The sequence below is a fragment of the Trachurus trachurus genome, assembly GCF_905171665.1.
Source record: "Trachurus trachurus genome assembly, chromosome: 15".
Lineage (NCBI taxonomy): Eukaryota > Metazoa > Chordata > Actinopteri > Carangiformes > Carangidae > Trachurus > Trachurus trachurus.
Window position 1 is genome coordinate 23327034 of NC_139906.1, and position 16201 is coordinate 23343234.

The following is a 16201-nucleotide window of genomic DNA, read 5'->3' on the forward strand; positions in this document are numbered from 1 at the left end:
TGATAAAGAGCAGTTTGTGTTGAGAGCTGAGCACCTGCTGCAGCTCCACACGACTAATACATATGATGTGTAGGATACAGGAGGAGGGGAGTGGGGGGGGGCAGGCTGAAATGTGGGGAATCAACAGCCCCTTTGTGTCCAGCTGTGCTGCTCCCTCTTTCACTTGTGGCTCTCAATTTTCTCTTCCCACTCACACACTAAAGACACACAGAAACACACTGCCACTGTTGTACTGGAAACAGTGGGAGCAGTCACATTAGTGCCATTTTCAAACCATTTTAGATATTCTTCTTAAACAACATCAAATCATCGTTTTTTAAAAGAAATCTGTAAATAGGAAGCAAAAGCTATTGTTCCTGTACTGGATTCATGGTGATAATATACTTGTGTTTCTGTAATTTCGACATTGTTTTGCTCCTCCTGTCTGTAGCTGTATGTCAGAATAGAACCACAGGGCATCAAACAAACCATGACCGCTACAAAGCAACCACAGCCCACAAGCTTAGTCCCCCATGACCTCCAGTGATGTCACTACTCAACCATCCCGTGTGACCGGAGAGGAAGAGGCACAAAAAGACAGCGCTTAAGAGGGAGATGGGACGTTGGGCTGAATGGAAGCCAGGATTTGGAGTGAGAGTAACATAGGAGGGGTGTCCGATTGTACCTAAGCTGTGTATGTATGTGTGTGACGGTCTACAGTGAAAGCCCTCTGTCCACTGGGACCACCACACCAAAGCTCAGGTTACATACGGACCCATTAGTGTTTTCTTTGCAGACGTGGCCACTGTTCCATAACCAATTAAAGAAACCCAACACCGTCTGTAAGGTACCAAACACAGCCGCACACCGTCCACCATCTGGTGTGGTCTGGACGTAATGTAGAGGACACTCCAGAGAGTCAGAGAGGAGAAGGACTCGCCGATAGAGTGTCACTGTATCTTCGCTATGCTTCGATTACACAGAGACGGCTCTTCTCAGTAAAGGGGAAGGAAATGCCTCAGGGTCCATTGTGAGTGTCCATTGGTGTGTATGTGCATGTGTGTGTTGGAGGGCATCTACATCATGGCCAAAGCCCCCCCAAGAGGTATGTCATTTGCTGCTTCCTGTCAGGCTTTGTGCTGAAATAGTTTGCCAGGAATTCCGGCAGAAAACACAAATAAGCAAAAGGAGAAGTGAAGTGGTTCAGCACTGACGGCCCAACCATCCCACTGAAACAATGAAGTTGTTGGTCATGTTTAAGAACAGCTGCTCAAAGTCTGGGAAAATGAAGCGTCTCGGCCAGAAGAGGCAAGATTATTTACCTTGGGAGATTAAAGAGGCCCTCCTCAGAGCCCTTAGGTTCAACACTGCATCCCATTGGTCGCTGCAAGAGCCTCAGCCAAAGAGAAGAGGAATGCAGAGGATCTCATAAAAACACAAACGTTTGAGGAACAACCTCAGCTCCCTCACACACACACAAACACACATCTGCAAGTCAGCAGCCTCCAGTGAAGCACCTCACCACTTGTGATCAACCACAATGTCAGGAATAGGGAAGTGAAAGTTTAGCGATGAGTGTATAAAGAAGTTTCTTTTTTCTTTGTACCATGATCTATCTATCTATCTATCTATCTATCTATCTATCTATCTATCTATCTATCTATCTATCTATCTATCTGAAAATAGGCCTAAGCCTACAATGACAGGACATTTCAGTATAATGTATGACATTAACCTACATCTGTGGTCTGCTCGGGTTTGGTAACTGTTATAGGAAAGCGGCTTTGCACTTCCTGGATGGTCACATGAGGATAATACAAACAACCTGTTCTTTTTGTCACAGATTAGTTTGGTTTACTGAAAAATTCTTTTGATGTCAGAAAATAGGTGAAAATGTAATAACTTAGTAGGTCAGATATAAAGATAAACTAGTCCACACATGATACATTTAAGGCCGAAAGCTGACAATCACTTTGACAAAGTGATGTGTGTAACAGGTTTGCCAGATTAACATGGTTCTGACCAGCTGCTGCATGTGTAGGGCTAAAGCCAGTATCTGTAGCCACAGACTGACTGCCTGTTTGTTTAAAAGAAAAAATATAGATCTGTCAAATGGAGAAACTTTGTAAAGGTTCAATCCAAAGATGAACAGAATAAAAGCACTCAAATTGTTATAAGTATATTCCCATGTCTTTTACAGAGGATACATATCTGCATACGGGTTTCTATCTGAACAGGACAAGATCAGACAGAGAAATATTGAGAAATATTCAACTCTGTTGTGAAAGACAAAAAAAAACAGGTCAACAAAACTCCTGTTGCCACATTATCTCCACATCAGAGGAAAAAGTTCAGCATGTATCATCACTGACTGGTCTGGGGGTTTGACCTCTGTGACCTGACAGCCAGGGAGCCTTCACAGACTTTACACATTTAGCGTGGCAATGCACCTTTTGTTTTGGATGAGTACTGTTTACAGCTGTGAATAGCCTGCAGTATTTAGACCCACTGCATACTCTCATGTGAAGACCCTCATCTGTTGTTGTTATGTATACTCCCCTCTGTTTATTCCCATCATCTGTGACTTAGCCATTGGCTTTCTGACCTAATTATGATACAAGTTTGTTGTTTTAAAAGTGCAGCTCCTGTTGAAGATTAAAACTGCCCCAGTGATCATCATCCTCTTTTCTTTCTTACAGATCATTATCTACTTAATGTGAAGAAACAGCAGTGAATAGTTTTGGTCTTTCTTTACCTTCCATGGCTTCGCAGTGGTGAAGTAGAGAGTTGCTGTGATAATCCAGCCCCATCAGTCCAGCAAACATCTTTCCATCAATAAAGTGCTGTTTAAAGACAGAAGTCAAACGGTACCAGATCAGATCAGATCCCGGTTCTACAGAGTTACATCGACCATGTTCCAAAAGAAGCGGAGCCAGGGAATAGGACTGATCTCATTTCCGTTGTGGAAAAGTAACTCCAGACTGTTATTTTTTGTCCCCCACCCGTTTTGGAATAACGCGTGAAACCGGCTTTTACGCGCGCTCCCGTGTCCATCACAAACATTTCCTGATCAAACAAGTTATCGATCACCGTCCATCAGATTCCCACGTCCCCTCTCTGTGGCAAACGAGCGGCTTCGAGTGCGCTCGAACAGTCGGTCTGGAGAGAAAAGACGGTCCTCATGTCATCTCTGTTGTTTAGACAGTGAACACAACAAACGCGCGATGTTTGGGATGTGATGGTTGAAGTTAGAGCCGATTTAAATCTGCGCCTCATCGATCAGTTGATCAGTAATCCGTTATTCGCTGCGCCCCTGCGTCGTGCGTCGTGTTGGAGCAACGTGAGCAGCTCCTACGTGTTCAGGAATTTGACTCCAGACTCCTTCAGCCCGCCTCATAACCACAGCAGGCTGTCTGAGCCGGCTGCAGGACACATCACCGGATTACACTGCTGCTGTTTGTGTACGCACGTTGTATTTTAGGACTATTGTGATTTTAGTGTTGTTGGTACAAGAGAAACAGGAATTATGGGCGGGAAAAAAGTGTCTGGCAGTTCAGCCATGTTAAGAAAAAAAATCTATAAATGCACAGTTGGATCTAGCAAAATATGCAGTTATTGTTGTAACTTTTTAAAGGTCCCATATTTTACTAGGCTTGGTATCATAGGAAAAATACTTAGATGAGCCAATCAGAAGAAGCTCATTGTCTTGAGAGTGATGGTATTTCAGGTAAACACTCAAAATAAATCAAATCCTAAAAGCTTGGTGGGTCTGGACAGGCCAGGCATGGGGCATGACTGTAGTTATGATGTCACAAAGTTAAGGAAGTCCTGATGGCTTGATTGAAGACACAGTTTTGAAGGAAAGACTGTGTGCACCTCTTTGTGGCGTAAGTGCTCTGAGACTTTCACACTAAAGATATAGCAGGTTTATAATCAACAACACATATGGGACATTAGAGTTGTACATTGTAAAGATACTTTCGGGGGCCTTTAATGCTTGAATGAAATCAACATTGCACATAAAATATCAATTTAAACACGTACGTCCCCTTTACTGTCAACGCCATACAGGCCCAGACTATGTAGATATGCAGGTCAAATAGTTGTTTGTGTGCGTGGTATTTTGCAGTGTTAAAGCCCTCTAACACATCCTTGTGTTCTTTGTTTAAGCAGTGAGGGGGTGCATGAGAAGAGACCCCACATAGAGCTGAGTCCTTTCATGCTTCTCCCGAATGCCCCATTGATTCAGCTTGGCTGAGCTGAGACTGATGGACAAGATTTAGCGATGAAAAGCTCCGTTCAGCCGACATAACAGAGTGCAGACCCTACTTGCTCAGGCTGCACCACGGAGGATGAAAGGGCTGAGTGGCAGGATGAAATCCACTGCCTCACATGCACAGCAGAATGAGATCACCTGCACAGTATTAAAGATTAGAAGCTCTTAATGTCCTTTGGCAAACTGGTCAGCCAAATGCCTGTGACTGGACAACAACTCTGGGCGCAGCATGTTTACTCATGCTTCATATTTCACAACAGTGGCCTCAAGGAGAATTTTTTCCCCAGAAGATTACTTTTCTCAAAAGAAAATAGTTTGTTTTACTTCATTTAGTTCTTTAGTCTACAGACTTTATCTCATTCTCTGATGCATAAAATGATGATGGTGATGCCCCAAATCTTCAGATTACCTCTGAGACATTGCAACTATTATCTGTCATTTTACTCTTATCACATTTTAGCTTTCAAACTTTAATTAAAAAACAGACAGTGACCAGACTATGTAGGAAATGTGGGCATGGAGCAGGGTCGTTGTATAGGGGAGAAAGGTGATAATAATTCTAGGGGCCCAGCGCCCAGTAGGGCCACAAAAAAACCCAGTATAGTCTAATCTTTGTATGACTGATTTATTCTGCATAAGACCCTGACTAATACTCATAGTAATGCTGCATTAGCATCAAAACAAAGTAGGCTAAATAAAAAATGATAATACATACGTAGTCTAAGAAAAAAAAAACTGGAAAAGTTAGGGGGTAGGGCCCCACTTTAGTATTCTTTAAGGGGGCCCAACATTTCTAGCAACAGCCCTGCATGGAGTCAGAAAGTGAGTGTGTTTGACTTTTATGTGGAGTAATGGGCTCTATGCACAGCTCCACTACTTCCTGAACCTAATGCTGCTCCTTTGTTTCCTGTCTTACATTATTGGACAAACTGATTAATCCAGGTGTGTCTGGCCATTGTGACTGCACAGACACACCTGGATTAATCAGTTTGTCCAATAATGTAAGACAGGAAACAAAGGAGCAGCATTAAGTTCAGGAAGTAGTGCAGCTGTGCATAGAGCCCATAGGAGCTTTTGTCACAACTAAATCACTTGATCAGAAAAGAAGTTAGGATGAAATTCAAGCTGATTTTTTTTTTTCAACTGTGACATTTTCTAAATGTCTGTGTTGTGCTCCACCATGTTTCTACTCTTCTGTTGTTTAATTTATCCATAGCTGTAGCCTACACCAGTGAGAGTGGCTGCTTTCACCAGAAGATGTCAGACTTTGCTCAGGTGTAGATATTGGCTTTGTTTCCACATGCTCCCTTTGTCAAGTATTTTCATTTATTATAGTATAGTAATAGTTAAAATGTTCCTCCTTTACATGCTCCCTGGTATCTGCATGTTGTTTACCTTTAGAAAATGTTGTATAATGCAAGTATCTATTTAAAACAGCAACGTTTTTGCATACATATCCACAATATAGTAATAATGTGACTGCTAGCTCTCTGTCTCCTATAATTACAACTCAACTGCAACAATTAAAAACTTAGCTCAGGAGAATTTCTCATTTGCCGTTGCACAGTCTCTGACACTTGCAGCTCTCTATACTTCCACACAATAAACATTGTTATTCATAGTTGGACAGTAATTTGATTTCATTTTCAATTAAAAACTATGATATATACATACAGCTCCCCACACATCATGTGTAATTTGATTGGCCCACTTAATGATGTTCATATAAAAAAAGAAAACAAACAGCAAGACCCAACTACCTTTCTCCCTCTCCTTGTCTCATGTTCAAAACTCCGTGAAATAATAGGGCATGTTTTCACAGCAGTAAAGTATAATGATTTGCTGTGCTTCATTAAATTCAGTTAATAGAATATTGGCTTTTAGTTTTTATAGCAGTGCATTCCCTCCCAAGAATACAGTACTAATATTTGCCACCAGGTGGCACAATTACACAACACTGAAAAACTATGGAAGTATATTGAATACCTCTGCATTAAAACAATACAGTATCCTTGGCCTGGGTATGAGAAAATAAAAATCTATGAGCCAACATAAAACTGAAAACCTTCCATTAAGTCAAAAGACATTAGTCAAAGACAGATTTTCATAGATGAGCAGTGCCAGCCCAGGAAGCACCACAGCTGTCCAGGATATGAACTGCAGCGGCAGCACTGTTGTGGTTTGAATGACCAGGCTCATAAACTGACACTTTGTCTGAGGTTTGCCTGTAAAATTTCTGTTATTGCAAACATGAATAAGAGCTGTTGTTGCTGCTGACAAGAGATTATGCAGGAGGACTGCTGCTCTGCATCCATCTGGGTGTAGATAACTGACACCATCAGGTGAGGAGGAACGAGCAGGAAGGTATCAGTTCTCTGCCAGGAATATTCCTCAGCATGCTCCAAACCTAATTCTGCATTTACGTCATTGCAGCATGGTGAGGATTGTTTAAAGAGGATAGAATGAGGAGGCAAGGGGTTGCCGTGTGTGTGTGTGTGTTTGCCAGTGGGCCTGCCAGAGAATAGGCACGTACAATACATGTAATTGTCAAATGTGCCTCCTCCACACAGATTATCTGTGCGATAGAGAGAGGAGGGCAGAAAGAGAAAAATAAAAATAAACATGCACATTATCAAAGCAGCTCACTGACTGGGAGATCATGGCTTATTTGGCAAAGAACTTTTATTCATGCAAAACAAGTGAAGTCATCAGATTTCTATCAAGAAAAAAAAATCTATTGTCTATTGCAACACAAAAACAAGTTTTTTTTAAAATTGTAATGATAAAAACAAAATCAGCGGGTGTGTTAGGTAACATATGACACATCTGGCAAATCCCATTAAAAATACATACAAACAGTAAAACTGGAACAAAACTCAGAGGGACAATGACACCGCAAAGAACATAAACAATTGTGTTGAAGCTGCGGACGACTAAACCACTCCCTCCTCTGTGTCGATGAGTGTGGTCCTACTGGAGAACACGTCGGCCAGCATGTGTTTGGGGATCTCTGAGCCGCGCACACGCAGGGTGTAGCAGGCGTCCTCCACCTTCCCCAGGCTCTGCCGCAGTGTGTGCAGCTTCTTGGACACCTCGTACGGCCCCGTGTTCCCTATGAAGGAGAAACCGTCGTGGATCTGCCGCAGGAACTGGCTCAGCTGGAAGGGCGTGTCAATGTCGCCGTTGCCAACGCTGCTGATGCACATTCGCATCAGCTCGCCGGTGAGGTCGGCCACGCCCAGCAGGTAGTCTGAGGGCGTGACCTGGAAGGTCAGGACCTGAGCTCCCGCTGGCTGGGCTTCAGCGGTGCCCTGAAGATGAAATACAAAAAAAACACGTGAATCCCAACAAAAATAGTCTGTTTTTCTCACACTACAATAATATTTCCAAGATGCAATTGCCGCTTTGTGCAGCTGTGCTTACAGGAAAAAGCTCTGACAACAACAACAACCAAACATAGTGCAGTTTTTCTCAAACATGATGATGCTTTTACTCCGAAATACTGATGTTCACTCAATTTTGCCTCTTTGTCAATTTTGTGCATCAGCAGGGACCCGTCGTCTCTGAAAATAACTGCCAGACTGGATAAAATCACATAATGACACATAATGCTTATGCAGTACATAGCACCACCCAATTCTGCCATCGCCACTGCTTTCAAAGGAAATGTAAAACAGAGTAGTAAAATGAAGATACAAATTACTTGACCGTTTAACAGTACTTGCTTTCGTGCTGAGAGTTAGAAGAAAAGATCAACACCACTCCCAAGTCTTCGCGCTCAATATAAAACTACAGAACCTTGTGCCTGCAGGCTGCAGCTTCTTATGTAACGTGTAGACATCCAACACAGAGGAATAATGCAAAAAAAGGATATATCCCAAAATTATAAACTATTCCTTAAATCGTTAACTTCTTAAAAATTTCACACCACAACTAAGAAATAAAAGCAGAATAATTAAAGTGAGCTTAAAAACTAAACAAGGTATGCAATGCATCTTTACTGCACCTTCTCTGCCCTCATGAACACCAGTCTGGCATTGATCTCCTCCAGGCTGATGAGGCTGCGATGACGGATGTAGTGCAGGAAGGAGACGGCCTCCACATACTCCTGGATACCTAATGCATGAAATCACATTTACATTGATTAACACAAGCCACTGGCTGCTGAATCCATAGGTACTAATGTAAAACCACAACTATGAATGAAAACAAGGTCGGCTATGTATCCATTGAGCGCAGCACGTAGAGCGTGTGTAAACACTACATGGTATATGTGCGGTATAGATCACAGATGGAGATAACGATTCAAATAAAAGCTGTTTCCTGTGGCGGTCTTTTGATTGAACAACAGTGGCCATTTCTTGTGGTGGGTTGAGATGACCCCTCATTTGTTTTCTGGCCCTGTGTCAACAACAATCAAATAATCACAGGACGGAAGACTTTGTGTCTGAAGTTTACTTTTGGAGCGGCAATTGAACTTCAAAGGGACTCCCTATCTCCCTGCAGCTAACCACAGTGCACTGCAGAGCGCCGGGAGGAGGATCCGCTTCATCTCCACTTCACTCACAATGACTTTCACTGCTCTTATTAGGATTTTAGTCCAATTGCAGAAGCATTTTTCACATGGGCCAAAGCCACCATGTTTAACATTTATGAGCTAACTCACAGCCTACTTTTTTAACATTAAATCTGTACTAATATCTATTTATTTTCTCGCAATTTATTTAACTACTTTACTTTTTTGAATTTCCCTTTGGGGATTTTTAAAATAATTCTTATCTTATCTTATTTTAAGCCGTTTCACTAGTTTTCCCTTTTTTTTAATTTCCTGAATTTAATTTTGGGGTATTTATTTTACTCTTTTATTTAATTTACTTTCAAATAATATCTCTTTTAGTATGTCTTCATTTTAAATTTCTTCCTCTTATTTCAGGTTTTACTGTTTTTATTACCACTCTACTCCTCTATTGAAGTTTTTTATTATTATCATCCTATCTTTATTGTTGCTCTCTAGGCTTCAGTGTTTCCTTTGTGCAAATTTATGAGCATTTCCTCAGTTCCTGTTATTATTGTCTTATTGTTTTTAAGTATTACTTGGTCATAAACTCCTTTGTGTGTGTGTGTGTGTGTGTGTGTGTGTGTGTGCGTGCGTGCGTGCGTGCGTGCGTGCGTATTTTGGAGTTGATTATTGACTGAACCACCAAGCTCCCTTTGTATTATTATTTATCTAACCTTTGTCCTTTTAGCCTTTTAAGCCTTGAAAATGATATTTTCTCATTTGATATCAAGTGAAAGATTTCTGTGATTGGGATTCAGTGCTGCCTGGACGTTTGTTTACATTCTTACCAGCTCACTCTGTTTTAAGTTTGTCACATCTCACGTCTATTTTTAGTTCACAGAGAGAAATCTGTTTATCAAGGCACCAGCACTGCACCTAGAGTCTGGATAGTTCTCCCAAGTTTTCTGGCCGTGGTGAGTAGAGTAAAGCATCGCATGTATTTGCTTCTGTGTACAAGTAATAATAAGTAATACCTTGGCCCCAATGTTACACTCCCATTTATCAAGGCCATACTTGAACAGCCTTGAGTCATTAATCAATTATTTATAGAGCAGAATAAAGGCTTTTAGGATAATAATAACAAGCAAACATTCTTTTGTGTATTTTGTGTATTTTTTCTCCACATGCTTGATGTGATGCTGCTCATCATGATGCCGGAGGAAGAAGATGATTGAGTCCATTAGAGGCTGGACGTACCTCTGCTGCACCAGTTGCAACATGTGAGTCAAAGTCTGATGACTTTTGACTCATCAGACTGGCAACATGAACTCAGTTTGACTTGAAATTCACTTTTTGCTAATTTTGTCATGATTATTTCATCATAGAGAAAAAACTTAAAGGGACAACGGGGAGTTTGTATTTGGTTATAAAAACGTCTCATGTTAATGTGGATGAATCTACGCTACCCGCATTTGTTAATGGCTCCATTTTCGATAAATATATAGTTTTGTCTCTATTATTATTTTGTTATTATTATTAATGGTGGAAACGCTGGGCGAGCCGACCAGCGTTTCCTTACTTTCGGTTTTGCAGACGCTGCCCGGTGGGTCATGATAACAACGCCGCCGCATCGCCGTTTATGGTCGGAACTACGACGGTATCTGATCGTCTTCGAACCTCTGACTTTCATTCTTGATGAAAGAAAACATTCTTGGCTAGACGCCCGTCTTGCGCCGGTCCAAGAATTTCCCCGTGCGCGCGGAGGCTCATGGTAAATGTAGTGTGAAAAGTTGAACACTTCGCTTTCCAAAACTCCTCTTTAATACCATGTAGTCAGGGATTTTAAATGAACTGCTTATAAGAGAAACTAAATCCTATGTAAGTGTGGAATATAATACGTCACTTACACTTTATGTCCAGCCCCAGGGCTTTATTTGGAGAATTTTTTACAACCTTTCTCAACAACAAAAAAAAGCTGCGACAAACATTGAAACAGTGCCAGTAGCTCCACAGCTGTGACACTGGCTTAGAGAGAATACAACCCGACAATCTGAGGCGGACAGGATATGACATGAAAAGGTTACACAGGCCTTGAGGCGAGCAGGCGGAGTTCAGTTCCTGAATTTACTGCCAGGAGCTGCTGATGTTATTTGCCCTGAAGCAGCAGTTACCTTTGGTCAGTGAGACCCAGAAAAAAAACATACAAAAAAAAAACGTTGCTGCAGATAATGTCTAACAATGACTCAGGGAAAATACAACGGTATTACTGGCACAGTGGTTGGAAAAGTTGAGGGCTTAAAAACAGCTTAAATACTCATTGTTTTGGAGGGTTGCAGAAATGCTACGACACGTTCCTGTATTGGGAAAGCTGAATATACTGTAGTGTCTTAAACAAATGCATGAATGTCCACAGTTGATTTAAAGTTTTTTTGAGCTGAATGTTTTACCACAGAGTGGCTCACTGAGTTGCAGACAAACTTGAGAATACCCCCACCAGCGCGCTAGTGTTTGCACTGCGCCATAGCTGCTAGCTGGGTCAAGCTAAAGAGCTTATCAAAGCACCACACTGCCTTGTTATCAGTGGTAATTGGGTTCAGATTTAGTCCATAATATCTTTAATGGTCTTTATATTTTAAAAAAGCAAAGCCATTACACATGCCTGGAGACTTCTCATCCAGCCAAGATTATCTGGGGAGCCCATGCAGCGAGCCTAGTCTCAATCTAATAAAGACGATAAAAATGGGGGAAAAAAAGAAAGGTCTAATTGGTGGGAACTGCCACTGGTCACGTCGCAGAGGATGCAGCGGTGATTCCTGAGTGACCACAATCTAAAAATGACTTCCCCAGCTGCTAGATAACAGCTAACCCTCGCTCCGACTGATGTTTTTCTCCAAACTGTGCAGACATTTTGGCTACGCTAACAAAAACTGATATTGATGCTAGTGGGAAAACAACTTTATCAGAGGGTGTGTCTATCATATCCAGGCCTGCATCAAGGTCATGCTCTCACACTATCAGCGACTTTTGCAATAAATTGGAAGCAAAAAGTGGAGAGCGGCGTGACAACAGCCAAGCAAAGAGAAAGCTCCCATGTAATTAACTTTTTAACTCACATGATTTGTCAATTCAGAAATGTATTGTCGTGTTAACGAAATACAGTAACACACTGCAAGCTGTAGTTTTAAATACTTCATTCAATCATTAATTCTGCCTATTTAAAAGCCATTGCCATTGGTTTGTCAAATAAAAATATTACATATCAAATGGATCAGCTGACTGGTTACATTCAATCAAGTCATATACTGATTAAAGTGATCCAGTCTGGACCACAACTTTAACCCAATATCGCAAGACTTTGAGAAATAAATCAGCCTGCAACCAACATTTGCTTGAATCTTGCTGCAAAGATATTATGTATTATATGAAACATGGCTGTCATACATAAGATTGAAAACAGCTCAGTAGTATCAAACTTTACAAGTAAAAGTTGAAGTGGAAAAACAGCTCACAGCTCTTAAATCAGTGTGTCCATCTTGAAATATTATGATGAATGAGTTGAGAAGTATGTGGCTTTAGTTAAAGTCGTTTATGTGTCTCTATCTATGTGTCTTTATATGTTTCTTTCTTAAGCCACAGTGCTGTGTTTGTCATTCGCTCTTTAAAACACACCAGCATATTTCTATGTGTATATACCGGAATATAAAGTTAAGAATTGCCCAACTTATCCTAAATTCTTCTTTTCATGAACAAGGGGTTACTATACTCAGGCTATCTGAAGCTTACAGCCTTTGTTTGCTTTTTATCTGTGGAACAGGAAGGTATCTTTTTATCTGACAACCTTGCCTTCAACATTTTTTCGTGCACGCTTATGGCCACAATACACTGTAATATTATAAGGACCGAAACAATGTTTCTTAAAGAGTTATTTAACCTTACCCATGTGTTGAATATCTATTCCATAATATTTTTTGGTAATCTTTTGTTATGATATCAGATGCACACAAAGCTTGTCATTATCATTTGATTGATCATTGCTTTAAAAGGAAACAATTTAAAAAAAGAAGAAAAAAATAGTTATTTAGCCAAATAGTTCTATCCAATGTGATTTACGAGTGAGGCATATAACTAAAGCTTGAGTTTAGTGTTACATCCATTCAATAGGTGCAGAGAGATCCAGTATGTTAGTGTGAGAGGATGAGTGCTCTTCTCAAAGTGTTAAGGAGATTCCTGAAGACAGAGAAGACGCCCCTGCTCTAAAATTATTTGGGAGCTTGTCCCAACATCACATTTGGAAGAAATACAATGGCTGGCTTCTTCATTGCAATGGACAAAATGTACAAGGCAGTATGATTGAATTTAAAAGATTGGGACCTAAAGTCGCTCTGGAGGCAAGCACTAGAGACTTAATTAATTTCAGGAAGCCATGGAGTAGCCAGTGGAGGTAAATAAGCACTGGAGTGACATTTGCCCTTTGGGCTGATCCAAGACCACATGTGTGCTGCCACATTCTGGACTAAGTGTAGCGGTTTCACTGCGCATGGGGCGAGTCCCACTAGAAGGGCACTGCAGTGGTTAGGATGAGAGATACTGGACCTGAGTGAATGAACCCACCTGGAGTGAAGGCTCTGTGGAACTGATGGATGTCCTCTCCCCTCAGCTCCTCGGCAATTTGACCGATTTTCTGCCTGACTGCATCCAGTTTTCCATCTGCTTCATTCAAAATTTCCTCTGTATCTGGTACGCTTGATTCAAGAGAAACCCCACAGAACAGAATAAACACAAGGTCTAAAGCAATATCTAAAGGTAGATGTAGATTGAGCCAAATGAGCTACTGTATGTAGCTGAGATTACAGTAAAAGCAGCAGCTTTATTTCAGCTCTATAAAAACTGTTTTGTAAGTCAACTATAAATCGTGAAACTAAGCAGAATTTACTAATTTAATATGACTTGACACTAAACTGCACCAACTAACACGCATTTCTATGACAGTACATACCTGGTCACTCTGTGCAGAAGAAAAATTGTCCTCTTGCTTTCAATGGTAACGTCTCGGGAGATCTTAACGAGACGCTCGTACTTGTCGTGTTTGGTGTCAAGCTCCTGCTGAAAAACTTTAAAAAAGAAAAGAAGCTTTAGTTAATACTGTAGGCTATGTATACTATATTCAAAACACTCATGACATACAGCAGCTACACAGGTGAGAAACGTGATCAAGATGCTGAGGATGCAGTTACCTTTGAACGCAGCAATGACAGGGGAGGATGGGTTGACGCTTGCATCACGGTCATGTGCTGTATCAGCATTTTTCCGTGGACATCCTTCACCTGGCACAGAGAGATTCAATGATGCTGCAGTTTGCATTTAATAACTAAATGTCTCCAGTCGCTGTCATTCTCTCTAGACTGACCATGACAAATTAAAGCACCACACCACCAGTTTTGAAGATCAGTTTACTCTGATATCATCAGTTGGACTTCTGACTAAAAATAGTCAAACAGGTAAGCCTATTTGTAGGGGTGTGGGACTAACAGTGGCTGAAACCCACTTTAGCAACTAAACCGTGGGATGCCTCAGGTTTTGTGAGGTTGATTTCGACTACTGTTTTTTGAAAAGAATTACTGCAGAATTTACACCTAAAGCCGAAACAATTAAACTGCAGGTTCATTACAAGTTAATATGACTAGAACCCACAAATTGGCACATGTGGGTGGATTCTAATGATTGTAATCCATTTTCTATCAAGAAAGGGACACAGTTTCACAGCTTTAATTTTCTTACTTATTATTTTAATAGTTTATTCTCTGATAACAAAATGAGTAGGCTACAATTTAATTTGGAAGAGATGCTCAGAGACATGGAGCAACATGGGGACATGGTCACTTTTGTAACTAACAAATAAAGAAAATGTGGTGACAGTAGTGAGAACAGAACAAATCGACAGGTTAAATATTATGATCATTCACAATCACTAATATCTCGCTACAGTTCAGCCACACAGCCAGTAGCAGTAGCACACTTAATTGCTAGCTAGTGCGCTGCAAAGCTATGAGTTATCCCATGCTGTTACCAACAATAAACCTTGTGCTAAAAATGTTTAACCATGTCTTAAAAGCCGGACTTACCGTCTCTCTTACTCATGCTGCCTGTGTTGTCGTTTATCCTTTTAATAAATTGAACAGTTTCGGGCTCTGTTCGTGTTGTAGTGGAACTGTTTTAGTTTGTTTCGTCCTAAGTAGCAGCCTGCTTCACATCTATCTGAGGTAATCCAGGTCCAAGCAGCTTCACTTCATCAGAGGTGAGACCATCTCTCAGTTAGAATAAATACACTGACTACACTTTCGACTCCCAGGCAGCGTCCTTCAACTAGAAAAGAAACGTGTTTTTTTCTTTAATAACAGGCACTCCTGTGGACCTCATTCATATCGGGGCTTCAGCGCTGTTTACACGCGTAGCAAGAAATGGAGCGTGGTGCATCCTGGGAGTTGTAGTAACGCAGCAGAACGTGGCATAATGTTTTTGTGTCACCCGTTTCCCCGATCTATTGAAATCAGATGGATAAAACATATAATAAAATCACCAATTTAACTATGAGAGAATAACTATGTATTCTATAGGCCAATATTTAACTTTTATTTAAATATAACATAATTGTGTTTTTACAGTGTCATGCATGTGATACTGTGCTGATAATTTATGAGTTCAACTCATTCTGTGAGGACTCAGGAGAGACACCGGTCCGCCCTTTCAGCCAAAATACTTTCTATTTTCAGTAACATCTCAGTAGACCGGGCAGCCAGTCACTCCCAGACTGCCATACTAGATTGGCAGTGTCATTTGTTGCTATTAAAGTATGTTTTTATCCAACCTTTCTTGATCTGATTACTCGCTTCTCTCCAGTAACCCCTCCTCCAGGGACTCCTGCAGACTGTGTACGTGCCATATGACTGGTGCCAACTTGAGCTTGCGCTTTGCCTCTGCACAGCACCCTCCCTGACATTCACAGTGCCGTTTCACTTATTATCGTGATGAGTGACGGGCCCCGCTAATGTACACAGTGACATATTCATCTAAACCTGAGTTTATCCTTAATAAAAATACGATTAAAATGTGCAACAATATGCATTCCGATAGTCGATCAAAGTCCCACTTAAGCGCAACCGTGTGCATCATAAACAGGCCACTGAATAACAAATCAGTGTATTTAAACAGCGGCAATATGTTTATGCAAAATATTCTTTTGTTGTGTGAAAGGAATTTCACATATGCAAGCAAGGAATGGGGGCAAAACACTGACGTTGACGTTGACCGATGATGCCTTCAGGTGCTCCCTTCAAGCTCCTACATCCCATTGTTCTATCTACATGGTTTTCTACGCCTCAGATTTAGAGTTGTAGCAGTTGTTTTATTTCTTAAATAAAGTAATTTATGCTGGCACAGGATTAAACTGT

General features: G+C 41.0%; 2 protein-coding genes across 3 annotated transcripts in view; both read right to left on the minus strand.

Moving 5' to 3' along the window:
• The window catches only part of disc1 (DISC1 scaffold protein), a gene marked incomplete at its 3' end in the record, with an annotated part of 45412 nt that extends 42083 nt beyond the window's left edge, over positions 1–3329 (minus strand). The window contains exon 1 of the mRNA XM_083987954.1: positions 2735–3329. Coding sequence (XP_083844080.1) covers positions 2735–2804 — 70 coding nt within the window. The 5' untranslated portion in view covers positions 2805–3329. The remainder of the gene's footprint in view (positions 1–2734) is intronic.
• A 3590-nt stretch (positions 3330–6919) lies between these two features.
• On the minus strand, positions 6920–15674 carry tsnax (translin-associated factor X). 2 transcript variants are annotated; one of them, XM_083988721.1, is made up of 7 exons: positions 15619–15674; positions 14876–15291; positions 13988–14077; positions 13750–13864; positions 13365–13495; positions 8262–8371; positions 6920–7566 (listed from the first exon to the last, which is right to left on the minus strand). In XM_083988721.1, the coding sequence occupies exons 2-7, from the start codon at positions 14889–14891 to the stop codon at positions 7189–7191; spliced, it is 840 nt and encodes a 279-aa protein (XP_083844847.1). In that variant the 5' UTR covers positions 14892–15291; positions 15619–15674; the 3' UTR covers positions 6920–7188. The 2 variants fall into 2 exon arrangements, with proteins under 2 accessions (XP_083844847.1, XP_083844846.1); XM_083988720.1 differs by having other exon boundaries at positions 14876–15667.
• Positions 15675–16201: the final 527 nt, after the last annotated feature.